At 44.5% G+C, this 14,588-nt stretch overlaps 1 protein-coding gene across 1 annotated transcript in view; it reads left to right on the forward strand.

Annotated features, from left to right (window-relative positions):
• Positions 1 to 643: 643 nt before the first annotated feature.
• The window catches only part of C18H2orf92 (chromosome 18 C2orf92 homolog), a 42,722-nt gene continuing 28,777 nt past the window's right edge, over positions 644 to 14,588 (forward strand). The window contains exons 1-3 of the mRNA XM_048430325.3: positions 644 to 815; positions 10,652 to 10,714; positions 14,410 to 14,493. Coding sequence (XP_048286282.2) covers positions 731 to 815; positions 10,652 to 10,714; positions 14,410 to 14,493 — 232 coding nt within the window. The 5' untranslated portion in view covers positions 644 to 730. The remainder of the gene's footprint in view (positions 816 to 10,651; positions 10,715 to 14,409; positions 14,494 to 14,588) is intronic.

The following is a 14,588-nucleotide window of genomic DNA, read 5'->3' on the forward strand; positions in this document are numbered from 1 at the left end:
GAGAGACGAGACAACCTGGAGTCTGCTTGAGGGTCTAGCAACAGATGCTGTCAGAGGTCCTGATGGTCCCTAGCCAATGAGGTGTGACCATGCGATGTCAACGGATTGGAACGCCGCCTGGATGCTGGGAGGAGGGTATGAAAGTCTCTCCCCATTGCTGAATAAACAAGTCTGCTGTCGGCCTGACTCCAAGTGTCTATGTTGTTGACACTGCCCCTTCTCACCCCGTCCCCCAATGGACCTGTTAGGACCCAGCTCCAAGTGACTACCTTTCATTAATGTGCTGCCTTTCTTGGTGCTGAGGATCCAACTCAGGGCCTCATAAATGCCAAGCAAGTCCTTTACCAACCAAGGTACATCCCACTTGTTAATGGGATCTGCTATCCATACTGTATTCCTGGAGGCCCTAGCTGCTTCTAGTTGGCTTTAGAGGCCACAGCTGAGTTCTGTCCCGTGTATTCGAAGAGTCCTGTTGATACAGTCCCATCTTTAAGTTGTAGGGCATGCAGGATGGAGGAAGGCCTCAGAGAGCCAAGAAAATGAACAGAGAGACCCTTTGGGGGCCACTAGCATCCCACTTGTCCCTGACTGCAGCCACACTCCTTTCCCAGTGTGACCTCACAGAGCCCGGATTCCACAACATCCTGGAACTCAGTGCTGTTTCTATGCTGTGTCTGCGAGAAACCCAGGAGAATGGCTCCCCCTTGATGGTGTGCTGGCTGTGGCAAAGATGAGCAACACTGTGTTCTTCTCCTTTGTACTCTTCCTGGGCAGCCAGTGGGGCGCAGAGCCCCACTCTATCCCTGTGACTGAAGGTACCATCACAAGTATATTGTCATGGCCCCTGGAGGGATGGAAGACTCGCAGGGAGCCTCAGCCAGGCCGGCTAGTGGGCCCCTCCTGCCGAGGCTGGGATGGTGAGCCCTCCTCCTATCCTATTTTCTCTACTTTCCTCAGTTCACCATGAGGCTGGATTCCTTGGGGGAAGGGAATATCTTAAGGGAAGGTTTCCTTTTTGTTTTGTTTTCTGATCCACCGAGTTTATCTACCTGTGACGTATCCTCAAATCCGAGAGCTTCGTAAGACTATCCTGTACTCAGAAATGTCAGCTCTTCATTATAAAATATTTTCAAACATTTCAGAAGTAGAACGATCAATAGAGAGAACAATTATACACAAATCATTCCAATCTTATCTACACATATTTTAAAAATTAGTATATACTGACCTGGGTGTGGTGGCACATGTCTTTGATTCCAGTACTCGGGAAGACCTTATCTATTTCCCCTTCCACGGGGGAACCATGTCAGTCTCTCTTAGGGGTCTCCTTGTTCCCCAGTTTCTCTGGGGTCTTTAACTCTAAGCTGGTTATCCCTTACTTTACATCTAATATCCACTTACGAGTGAGTGCATACTGTGTTTGTCTTTCTGGGTCTCACTCAGAATTTTTTTTCTAGTTCCATCCATTTGAATGAAAATTTCAAGATGTCATCATTTTTTTTTCTGCTGTGTAGTCCTCCATTGTGTAAATGGACCACATTTTCCTGATCCATTCTTCAGTTGAGGGGCATTTAGGTTGTTGTCAGGTTCTGGCTATTATGAATAATGCTGACAGGAACATAATCGAGCACATGTCCTTGTGGTATGATTGGGCATCCCTTGGGGGTATATGCCAAGTGGTATTGCTGGGTTTTGAAGTAGATTGATTCCCAATTTTTTGAGAAGCTGACATTATGATTTCCAAAGTGGCTATACAAGCTTGTACTCCCACCAGCAATGGAGGAGTGTTTTTCTTTTACTTTACTCCACATAATAAGTTATCATCGGTGTTTTGATCTTAGCTATTCTGACTGGTGTAAGATGGTATCTCAGAGACACTTTGATTTACATTTCCATGATGGCTAAGGACACTGAGCAATTCCTTAAGTGTCTTTTGGCCATTTGAGATTCTTCTGTTGAGAATTCTGTTTAGATATGCACCCCATTTTTAATTAGATTATTTGATACTTTATGTCCAGCTTCTTGAGTTCTTTATATATTTTGGAGATCAGCCCTCTGTCAGATGTGGGGTTGGTAAAGATCTTTTCCCATTCTGTAGGCTGCCATTTTGTCTTATTGATGTGTCTTTTGCCTTACAGAAGCGTCTAAGTTTCAGGAGGTCCCATTTATTTATTGTTGCTCTCAGTGTCTGTGCTACTGGTGTTATATTTAGGAAGTGGTCTCCTGTGCACATGTGTTCAAGGATAGTCCCCACATTCTCTTCTACGAGGTTTAGTGTAGATGGATCCATGTTGAGGTCTTTGATCCATTTGGACTTGAGTTTTGTGCATGGCAGTAGATATGGATCTATTTTCATTCTTCTACATGTTGATATCCAGTTATACGAGCACCATTCATTAAACATGCTTTCTCTTTTTCCATTGTATAATCTTTGCTTCTTTGTCAAAAATCAGGTGTTCATATGTGTGTGGATTAATATCATAGTCTTTAGTCTTCGATTCAATTCCATTGATCCACCTGTCTGTTTTATGCCACCTGTATTATGCCAAATACCAAGCTGTTTTCATTAGTATAGTTCTATAGTAGAGCTTGAAGCCAGGTATGGTGATGCTTCCGGTTGTTCTTTTCTTGTACAGGATTGTTTTGGCTATTCTAGGTTATTTGCTTTTCCATGTGAAGTTGAGGATTGTTCTCTTGAGGTCTGTGAAGAATTGTGTTGGGATTTTGATGGGGTTGCATTGAATCTGTAGATTGCTTTTGGTAGGATTGCTGTTTTACTATGTTGATCCTACCTATCCAAGAGCATGGGAGATCTTCCCATTTTCTGATATCTTCTTCAGTTTCTTTCTTCAAAGACTTAAAGTTCTTTTTGTACAGGTCTTTCACTTCTTTGGTTAGCATTACCCCAAGATATTTTGTGTTATATGTGGCTATTGTAAAGGGTGATGTTTCTCTGATTTCTTTCTCAGCCCTTCTATCATTTGTATATAGGAGGGCTACTGATTTTTTTTTTTTGAGTTGACCTTGTATCCTGCCACATTACTGATAATGTTTATCAGCTGTAGGAGTTCCTTGGTAGGATTTTTGGGGTCACTTATATATACTATCATATCATATACAAATAGCGAAAGTTTGATTTCTTCCTTTCTAGTTTGTATTTACTTGATCTCCTTTTGTTGTCTTATTGTTCTAGCTAGAACTATGAGTACTATGTTGAATAGATATGGAGAGAGCGGACAGCTTTGTCTTGTTCCTGATCTTTGTGGAATCACTTTGAATTTCTCCCCATTTAATTTGATGTTGGCTGTTGTCTTGCTGTATATTGCTTTTTATTATGTTTAGATATGGTCCTTCTATCCCTGCTTTCTCCAAGACCTTTATCATGAAGGGATGTTGGATTTTTGTCAAGGGCTTTTCAGCATCTAATGAAATCATCATATTTTTTCTTTCAATTTATTTATATGGTGGGTTACATTGATAGATTTTTAATATGTTGAACCATCCCTGCATCTCTGGGATGAAGCCAACTTGATCATGGTGGGTGATTTTTGATTCACCATGTTCATGTTCTTGCGTAAAGCACAGCGTCTGCTCTCCGCCTGTTCTGAGTGCTCTGTGCTACACTGTGCTATGGTCTTGTAGCGTCCATGCTATTATGTATGCTATATTACTACGCCTGTAGAGTGGAGCCTGCACTACAAGATGGGTTCGTTCCTCGAGTCAGGAGAGGGGCCTGGAGATTTAAACACATGCACACACAGACAGAGACACGGGTCATCCTTGAAACAAGACTGCCAAGAATGCCAACTTTATTGCGTTCCAGGGGCAGCTTATATAGTGCTCTGGCCACGCCCCAGCTCTCGGGACCTTTCAGCTGCGGCCACCAGAATCCACTCCTCTATCTCGTGCCCAGAGCAGCTTCAAGCAAAGAAAAACAAGTTGTTTTGCTTGGAGCAGCTGCAAGCAAGTTGTTTACAAGAAATTCAGGGTCTGGGGGGTCTACAGCCCCCAACATTCTTGGATTTGGTTTGCCAGTATTTTATTGACTATTTTTGCATCAATGTTCATGAGGGAGACTGCTCTGTAATTCTCTTTCTTTGGTGAGTCTTTCTGTGGTTTGTGTATCAAGGTAACTGTAGCCTCAGAAAGAGAGTTTGGCAACATTCCTTCTGTTTCTATTGTGTGAAACAATTTGAGGAGTATAGATATTAACTCTTCTTTGAAGTTCTGGTAGAATTCTGTGCTGAAACTATCCATCCCTGGGCTTTTTTTTTTCTTTGTTGTTGTTGTTGGGAGACTTTTGATGACTGCTTCTCTTTCCTTAGGGGTTATAGGTCTATTTAAATTGTTTATCTGGTCTTGATTTAATTTTGGTCTGTGGTTTGCGTCCGTTTCTTTTAGATTTTCCAATGTCGTTATTTAGTGCTATGAACTTTCCTTTCATTGTGTCCCATAAGTTTGGGTATGTTGTGTGGCCATTTTCATTGAATTTTAGGAAGTCTTAATTTCTTTATTTCTTCCTTGACCCAGGGGTGATTCAGTTGAGCGTTGTTAAATTTCCATGAGTTTGCAGGCTTTCTGCAATGAACGTTGTTGAATTCTAACTTTAAGACATGGTGATCTGATAAGATACAAGTGGTTACTCTAATTTTTTGTATCTGTTGAGGTTTTCTTTGTTACCGAGTATGTGGTCAATTTTAGAGAAGGTTCCAAGAGATGCTAAGAAAAAGGTTTATTCTTCTGTGTTTGGGGGAAATGTTCTATAGATGCCTATTAAGTTCATTTGAGTCATGATATCTGTTAGTGTCTTATTTCTCTGCTAAGTTTCTGCCTGGTAGACCTGTCTACTGGTGAGAGTAAGAGTGGGGTGTTGAAGTCTCGTACAGTTAATACATGAGGTTTAATGTGAGATTTAGGCTTTAGTAATGTTTCTTTTGTATATGTGGGTGCTCTTGGATTTGGGGCATAGATGTTCACAATTAAGACTTCATCTTGATGGATTTTTTCCTGTGATGAGTATGAAGTGTCTTTCTCCATCTCTTTTGATTGATTTTAGTTTGAAGTCTACTTTGTTAGATATTAGGATAGCTACACTTGCTTTTTCTTAGTTCCATTTGATTGGAATGTCTTTTCCCAGCCCTTTGCTGAGGTAATGTCTGTCTTTGAGGTTGAGATGTTTCTTGTATGCAGAAGGATGGATCCTGTTTTCGTATCCATTCTGCTAACCTGTTTGTTTTTTATAAGTGAATTGAGTCCATTGATATTAAGGGATATTAATGAGCAGTGATTGTTAATTCCTGTTATTTTTTGGTGGTAGTGTTTTTGTGTTTCCTTTCTTTGGGGTTTTCTGGTGTGAGGTTATCTGTTGTCTGTGTTTTTGTGGGCATGGCTAACTTCCTTGGGTTGGAGTTTTCCTTCTAGTACTTTCTGTAAGGCTGGATTTGTGGATAGGTATTGTTTAAATCTTGTTTTGTCATGGAATATCTTGTTTTCTCTGTGTATGGTGATTGAAAGCTTTGCTGGGTATAATAGTCTCTGCTTGGGTCTGTGGTCTCTTAGTGTCTGCAACACATCTGTCCAGGCCTTCTGGCTTTTAGGTTTCCATTGAGAAGTCAGGTATATTCTCAAAGGTCTACCTTCATATGTTACTTGGTCTTTTTCCTTTGCAGCTCTTAATAGTATTTCTTTAGTGTTTTGATTATTATATGGCAAGAGGACTTTTTTTTTGTCCAGTCTATTTGATGGTATGTAAGCTTCTTGTACCTTCATAGGCATATCGTTCTTTAGGTTTAGAAAGTTTTCTTCTATGATTTTGTTGAATATATTTTCTATGCCTTTAAGTCAGAGTTCTTCTCCTTCTTCTATCCCTATTATTCTTAAGTTTGGTCTCTTCATGATGTCCAGATTTCCTGGATGTTTTGTGTTAAGAATTTGTGGGATTTAACATTTCCTTGGATTGATGAATCTCTTTCCTCTCCCATCTCTTGTAATTCTCTCTTCTGTCTCTTGTAATCTGTTGGTAATGCTTGCATCTGTAGTTCCTTCTCGTTTATCCAGATTTCCATTTCCAGAATTCCCTTGGTTTGTGTTTTCTTTACTGTCTCTATTTCAGTTTTCAAGTCTTGAACTGTTTGCATTGTTTTCTTCACCTTTTGATTGTTTTGTCTTGATTTTTCTTGGTTATCTTTAAGAGATTTATTGATTTCTTCCAATTTTTTGTTTGTCTTTTCCTCCACTTCTTTAAGGGAATCTCTCATTTTCTCTTTAAAAGTTCCTATCATCTTCATGAAGTTATATTTAAGGACATTTTCTTCTGCTTCTTCTGCGTTAGGATGTTCAGGTCTTCCTTTTGTAGGACCACTAGGTTCAGGTGTTGCCATATTGTTTTTTAGGGTGTTGAATGTATTCTTGCATTGGCACCTACCCATCTCTTCCTCCAATTGGTGCAGGTGGGGCCTGTGACTTAGGTGGTCACTCTTCCTCCTGGTATAGGCTGGGCTGTGGCTCTGGGGGTTCTTCTCCAGGTGCAGTCAGGGTGAAGGCTCCGGTGGTCAGAGATGTGGTGGGGGATGGTTGCGGGTATGGGGAGGCTGCTTCCAGGTCTCTCCACGCAGAAGTTTTTAAATGACGACCTTAGAGAGATTTCATCAACAATAAAAGTCGCCTGTTGACTTGAGCTCATGAAATTTTTTCATTTCATCTTCATTATTGTTGTTATGGCCATGAGTTCAAGACCAGGCAGGGCAACATAGTAACTAACACCTAACTGCAAAAAAGAAAAGGAAAAAAAAGAAAAAAAAATTATGCCTGAAAAGCGATATAGTCGTGTGTGTGGTGTTTAGTGTATAAACAGTAGTGAATCACTATTACCTATTTTAGAATGTTTTCATTACCCCTAAAAATGACTTTGTGGTCCTTAGTAATTACCTCCTTTCTTCTTTACCCCTAATCTTAGGGAAGGCTCAGTCTGCCATCTGTTCTGTGGGCTTTCTATTCCTGATACTCCCTGTAAACAGAATCGCATGACGTGTGGGCTTTGTGCCTGCGTCCTTTCCCTTAGCACATTCCCAGGTCCATTCATGTAGCAGGTGCTGCTCTGCTCCTTCCCAGGACTGAATGACCTTCTGCTGCCTTGTTTACCTGCTTGTTCAGTCAGCTGATGGACTCTGGGGGCTGTTCTCATCTTTTGGTTTTCATTTATTAAGTTGTTACGGACATAGATTTTTCAAAGCAAATGCCAGGTTTCCTTCCTTGGTGTTTATGGTCTTGCATCATTTGGAATCAACCTTGCTGTTTGCTATTGTGGGATGTTTTACTCGTTTGGCTTTTACTGGGGGGTTCCACTACCCAGCTCTCAAATAAATCACACACGGAGGCTTATGCTTAATTATGAATGCCCAGACGTAGCCTGGCTTGCTTCTTGTCAGCTTTTCTTGACTTATATTATCCTGCCTACCTTTTGCCTCTGGGCTTTTAACTTTCTCTATTTCTATATACCTTTCTTTCCTTCTTACTTTGGGTGGCTGGGTGGCTGACCCCAGATATTCACTACTCCTTGTTCTCTTGCTCCTTTCTCCTTGTTTCTCCTTTTATCCTCTCTGCCTGCTAGCCCTGCCTATCCTTGCTTCTGCCTCGCTATTGGCCGTTCATCTCTTTATTAGGACCATCAGGTGTTTTAGACAGGCAAAGCATGACAGCTTCACAGTTAATCAAATGCAGCATAAACAAAAGTAACACACCTGAAAACAACATTCCCCAACAGTTTGCTAGACCAATTGGCTGACCACAGTCCTCAGACTCCTCTCTGGGTAAAGTTCCTGGGTCTATGAGGACTTAGATCCTAGAACTTTAGTGGATGACACTCCAGACTCGGTCCCCAACAGTTAAGTACACCAGAGTCCTCAGAAAGGCATCACCTGCCACGGAAGACAAATGCAGCATTCTTTACCCAGCTCAAGGGAAACATTGCTCTTTTCATTTGTGTGTGTGTGTGTGCGTGTGTGTGTGTGTGTGTGTGTGTGTGTGTGTATGTGCGTGTGTGTGTGTGGGGGGGCATGTGTACCCTGGCACGTGGAGGTCAGAGGACAGTTTACAGGGGTAGGTAGGTTCTCTCATCTTACTACGTAGAACCTGGAGGTTGAACTCTGGTCATTAGGCTTGACTGTGGCATCTTCATCTGACCAGACATCCTGCTGACACCCTGGGAGGCATTATTTTAAGTGGTGGGGCTTGCGGTCAGAATGACAGCTGGAAAAGAGGAGAAAGAAAGTACTCTTTTCAGGATGCGCAAAAATACATAGGCGAGTGGTTCAGTGGGTAACGTGCTTGCCTTGCAACCCTGATGGCTTGGGTTTGATCCCTGGGACCCACGTGAAGATTGGGAGTAGAGAGCTGACTCCACAGTGTTGTTTAATGACCTATATGCACACATTATGTCACACATGCAAACACTGTATACATAGACACAATAATAAAGTGTTTCTAAAAATGTAAAAATATCTACAGCAAACACTGTATACATAGACACAATAATAAAGTATTTCTAAAAATGTAAAAATATCTACAAGGTTGCTGATTGGCCTTGTACCAGCTCTTCCTGCCTCTCCTGCCTCTCAGAGAAACACAAGCACTGTTTCTCTTTCTAGAAAGCCATGTACCTGGAAGCAGTGTCCATGTGAAGACCCGACTGCTATTCAGGTGGGGTGGGATGTGTTTGTACCTGGGGTGTAGCATGCTCGGGGCTTCAGGTCCAATCCTGAGCACCCTCAAAACAGGCCATGCAAAGGAGTATTGATTTAAAGACAGAAGCCCTCCGGCCAGGAGCACACTCACCCCTCCTCCAGTGGATGTCTGCTAAAAGATCATTACCTTTTGCTGGCCAGGAATGTGGCTGAGCTGACACAGGGCCTGCCTGTCCTCAGGCAGGCTATCAAAGCACAGGAACTGCCCCTGCTGGGTTGCGCCCACAGCCCAGGCCCAGCACGCAAGGGAGCTGCTCTGGGGAGATCTTGTGGCCCCAGAGGGGAGGGGGGGAAGAGAGGAAGGTGTACCTGGATGAAGGCTGGGATGGGATTTGGGAGAGCTCCTCAGGGTGGAGCCACCACTGCAGGGTGACCAGGAAGTTGAGGGGGTTGGGGAAAGTCTGAATTCCTCCTAGCCGAAGCCCTCCGGCCAGGACATGGGGGCTGACTGAGAAGTCATTGTCAATGGCACTGGGTCTTGTTTTGTCTGTATGTACTAGCTTTCTGGGATCCTAGTCTGTTTGGATGCTCACCTTCCTAGACCTGGAGGGAGGGGGGAGGAACTTGAACTTCCCACAGGGTAGGAAACCCTGACTGCTCTTAGGACTGGAGAGGAAGGAGGGGAGGGAGTTGGGGGGGAGGAGGAGAGGGAGTGGGGGAAATGGGAGGGTATGGGGAGGAGGGGAGGAAGTGGAAATTTTTATAAACAAATAAATAAATTAATTAAAAAAAGACAATACAAAAGCAAACTGAGAAGTGTAACAAGGAAATAAAAAATCATAGAAAAAAAAATAAAGACAATGCAGTGGTCCCCTAGGAACCCGTGGTTTCTCTTTCCTTGATTTATGTTACATGTCTGAAAATGCTAAATGCAAAATCCCAGAGACAAACAGTCTATAAACTTGAAATTTGCACACTGTTCTGTGTAGCCTCAGTGGAATTTGGTGCCTTCTTGCTCTTTCCTGCCTACGGCGGGAATTATTGCTTTGTCTGATGTATCCACCCTGTGTAAGCTGCCTGCCCTTTGTCACAGAGTCATTTGGGGGCCCAGATGCCACAGACTTGTGTTCAAGCAACCCTCGTTGTCTGACTCTCCTTATTTTGTTTACATTTGTTAATTTATTTTGTGTGTGCATGTGTGGGGGTCAGAGGACGACTTCTAGAAGGCAGTTCTCTCCTGTGGGTCCCAGGGGACAAACCCAGGTCATCCAGCTTGGTGGCAAGTTTCTCATTTACCCACTGAGTCATCTTGGTTGGGGGGGCTGCTTGTCCTCTTAACAAAGGCCTAAAGCCCCTGTAGTGTTGCGGTCGATTTAAATTCGCCGGAGAAAAGAAAGAAAACGCATCTTTTAAGTGATAAGACAAATGTTCTCGACTGTAGGAAGAAAGGAACTGAATGTTGAGGTTGATCTGATGTACAGTTGGGACGAACTGAACTCAGGCCTTGTGTTCTACCACTGAACTTGGGTCTCAGCCCCAGGGTGGGTCTTCTATCCATGCGATTATGAAGAAAGCAAACAAAATTTGTGCCTGTTTGGTTTTATACCGCAGACGTCAAGAGTTATAGCCACCATGCATGATAAGTAAAAGTTAGAAAATGAAAAAGACAGTATATGTACATATGAAAAAAAAAATCCATGGGCTTTGGGACTGCCCTCAGGTTCAGGGAGCCACTGGAGTCTTGGGATGTATCCTGGGTGGTGGGGTGATACATAGAGATGGAAGTTACTTATTTATCTTTGAGTCAGTGGTCACGTCATTCAAGCTGGCCTTGAACTTGCTCTGTAGGCAAAGTTGGCCAAGAACTATCCTTCCTGATTCAACCCCTAGGTATTAGGCTCGAAGGTGTGCACCATTGTGCCTGCCTGACTGGGAAAAGGTTTAATCGTAGTCTCTTGTTTCTCCCACAGGTGTGGTGAACAGCTTTTCCTCCAGTTCAAGACACCTCGAGGAAGATTTGGCTAAACTATTTGGTAAGTCGTCCTGCGGAACCCGGGTCTGAAATTTAAAGAAGTCACTTGCTTGTCCCAGGTCACTTGTTCCTGGTGGCTTGGGTAGGCGGGAACGCAAGTGTTCTGCCTTGTGGCTGAGAATCGGTTCCTCTAAATGTTCAGGTGCCAAAACGATTAGGCTAACAGGGCGATAAACCAAAGCTTGGTAAAGTTGCTGCTTTTCCAAAGTGGGTAGGTGGTAGAGTCAGCAGTGCCATCTGGAAGTTCCCTGAGGCAGTGACCCACCTCAGCCCTCCACGTCATGCCTGTCTGAATAATTTCTGCTTAGCAGAGAGTGTGAGGCCCCAGGCTGAGCTGGGAACCACCAGGGGGATATTAAAGAACCCTTTTCCAAGGTCTCGGTATTAGACTTAGGGGAGGGGCCTTTTTAGGGCATTGGGAGTCAAACCAGAGCCACACGTTTGCTAGGTAAGTATGCTACTCTGAGCTAGAGCCCCAGTCCTGTAAAGCCTAGGTGTTTGTTGCTTTTGTTTAGAGACAGGGTCTCACTGTGTGTTCCTGGCTGACCTCCTACTCAGAGATCCATCTGCCTCTGCCTCCCAGTTACTGGGACTAAAGGTATGGACCCACAGATACAGTGGTCAAGTTGTAAAGCAGTCTGGGGGACTCCAGGCTGGGGATTGCTGATGTCCTACAAGTCCAGGAACCAGAGGCTCAGGGAACAGTTCTGAACCACAGCAGTCTGCTAAGGAAGCAGAGGGGTGACAGAAACACCCCACTTCTGCAGAGTGGAGGTTTTTAGCACGTTCTGTGGACAGCCCTTCCTGGCAGGGCTCACTTCTTCCTCCTGAGGTCTGCCTGCTTGGGTCCAGCCTTTTTTCTTCTCTCCTCAGCCCAACTCTGGTTTTGCTGTTCTTTGTAGACATGTTGGTATGTCTGGTCATGTCTGATCATGTCTGGTATACCCTTGTACATGTCTAGATGACCCAGCGACACAAGCCAAGGGTTCTTTATTTTCCCTTGTCAAAGTAGCTCGGGCTAGAGCCCTTTGCTTTGAGATCATAAGGACTGTTCCTGATGATTGTGTCTCTGGGCCACAGGATGGTTGCTTCAATTCCAGGCATCACATCCAGACATCCTTGTTCCCAGGCTTGAGTAAGAAGACATAAAGAAGTGCAAGCCCAGCATTTTAAAATTTTCTATCCAAGCTGGGCATGGTGGTGCACGCCTTTGAACCCAGTACTTGGGAAGCAGAGGCAGACTGGTCTCTGTATGTTTGAGGCTAGCCTGGTCTCCATAGTGAGTTCTAGGACATCCAAGGGTATATAGTGAGACCCTGTCTCAACCACAATGAAAGAAGGAATACATCTTTGTCTAGAGAAGCAATGCTCTTTCTGGGTCTCAGTTGTCTTTTGAGGATCTCTCTGTGTTGTGTGGCCTTGCCCTATCTGCCAGGGAGGGTGGGAAAGGAAGTTTCTTTGGGGATGTGGCCTTCAAGGCTTCAACCACAGACTAGATGCAGAAGGAGGTGAGAACATCTTGAGAGGGAAAAGCATAGAAGCCGTGACTGAGAATTCGCTCTTCTGTCCTATGTGAATGACACCTTGGTTTCCTGTGTGTCTCCCCCCCGCCATTCTTGTCCCCATATTCCACAGAGCGGTTCATGGACCGTGTTCCCCAGCTGCTCCGGGGTTGATGCTGTATGAATTGGTGGTGAGGTATCTGGCCCTGGGCACAATCTTCACACTGACCCCGTGTTCAGGGCCTTAAAGACATCAATTTCCACAAAGTTCTCTGAGTTAAATCCTCCCCACCCCCTGCTGCTGATGGCACCAAAGATCTAAGAGGTGAAAGTTATCACCCCAGGTCATGCTCTGGCAGGCATCAGACTGGGATTTGGCTCTGTGCCTATTGGCCCTGAAATTAGAGAGTGCTTCATAGCGTTAAGTAAAGGAAAAGGGGAATGGCATAGGTTGTTGGTTCATGAAAAGAGCTGACATGTAATTGCCTTCAGGAATGAGGTTTGTTAGGAGGAAAGGCCTCCGACCACAAGAAGCCTCGCTGCTGGAGAGCATTAGAAAGGAGCCATATAGCTCAAAATCGTATAGCTGCTTAAAACCAGCACAATGGGCCTGAGGGCAGACTTCACCTTTAAAACCTCATGGGGCTCGGGTTAGAAGGCTTGTTAGTTATTATTTAGTGCTGTGATAAAAAATGGTGACCCGAAGCTGCTTAGGAAAGAAAAGGGTTTAATTCAGCTTATGGTTCACGCGGAATAGAGACGATAATGGCAGAGAGGGCCTGGCAGTAGGGGCAGGAAGCTGGCTGACGACACATATGTCCACAAACAGGAAGGAGGTCACGCATAGGCACATGAGCTCAGTGTGCGTACACACACACACACACACACACACACACACACACACGATTGACCAGAAAGCGGGGTAAGGCTTTAAACCCTCCAAACCCAGTCATTCAGTTCCTTTAGCAAGTCTCTACCCCCTAAAACTGTGATTCTGGCAACTCTCTCTCTCCAAAAAATATTTACACTATGATTCATAATGTAGCAAAAGTACGGCTATGAAATAGTAATGAAAATATATGGTTGGGGCCACCACCATACATAATACAGTACCATGAGGAACTGTATTAAAGGGTTGCAGCATTAGGAAGGCTGAGAACCACTGTTTCTATAATCTCCCCAAACAGCACCCCTAACTGAGACCATCACACACACAGGCCTATGCGAGGCATTGCTAATGTAACCACAGCAGAGGGATAGCTTAAAGCAAGAGAAAGAAAGTCACGGTGACAGGATGATGGGGAGGCCCAGAAGAGAGAGTCTTTAGAGAAATCCCGTCACTAAAGAAACCTTGCTTTTATATCAGGTCAGCGTGTATGCTTGCGTGGTAGGAAGTTCTACTCATGTGATTTAGTCTTGGTATAACCTATATAGCAGGGAGCCAGGTACTGGTTTGATCCACTCAAAAATCATAGCACAGCAAGGGGTAAGATAGCACCTTAACTTTTCATCCCAAGGTAGATCTGGAGAAGGTGGGGTTTGAGGGGATTGGTAAAGGGTGGTGTGTGTGTGTGTGTGTGTCTGGGGCATGTGTTCCCTGGCATGTGGAGGTCAGAGGACAGTTTACAGGGGTAGGTAGGTTCTCTCATCTTACTACATGGAACCTGGAGGTTGAACTCCGGTCGTTAGGCTTGACCGTGGCATCTTCATCTGACCAGACATCCTGCTGACGCCCTGGGAGGCATTATTTTAAGTGGTGAGACTTGCAGTCAGAATGACAGCTGGAAACGAGAAGAAAGAAAGTACTCTTTTCAGGATGCGCAAAAATACATGGCAACAAGGTCTCAAATGAAGAACTGATACATGTCTTGTAGAGATAAGAAAGGGTTTTTGCTTATAGCTGGGGCAGCTTGGGCACAGTCCCAGAGGTAGGTCAGAATGACACCGGGACCCGGAAGAAAACCAGACGTGGGGCAGAGTTTCTCGCCATCTGGGCTTGGTGGGTGGTGCTCTCTGCCTGGGAGATCTGGTGCGCTCCTGAGTTTGCAGTTGTGATGGCATCTTAGAGCTGAGCATCCTGCGTCCACTGAGTCTGAGTCGTCCCTTCACGCATCCGTGGACACGCTAGGCAGGCGCAGAGTGTGATACACCTCGTGTGCTGCTGGTGTTGACGATTTTGCTTGCTTCTCTTCAGATGAGATCCTGCTGCAGGTGTTTCCCAGCAATCTAGATGACCTGTCAAAAGATGCGAGAACAGCTGGCAGAGACGCGAACGAAAGCAAGTATCTGTCGATGGATTCAAAGTGCATGTGTTTTCACGGGTGGCGGCGTTCAGTTGGCTGTGCCGAGCATCCCAGAATCCAGCTATGGGTG

This window comes from Myodes glareolus, chromosome 18, assembly GCF_982192425.1.
Source record: "Myodes glareolus chromosome 18, mMyoGla1.1, whole genome shotgun sequence".
Lineage (NCBI taxonomy): Eukaryota > Metazoa > Chordata > Mammalia > Rodentia > Cricetidae > Myodes > Myodes glareolus.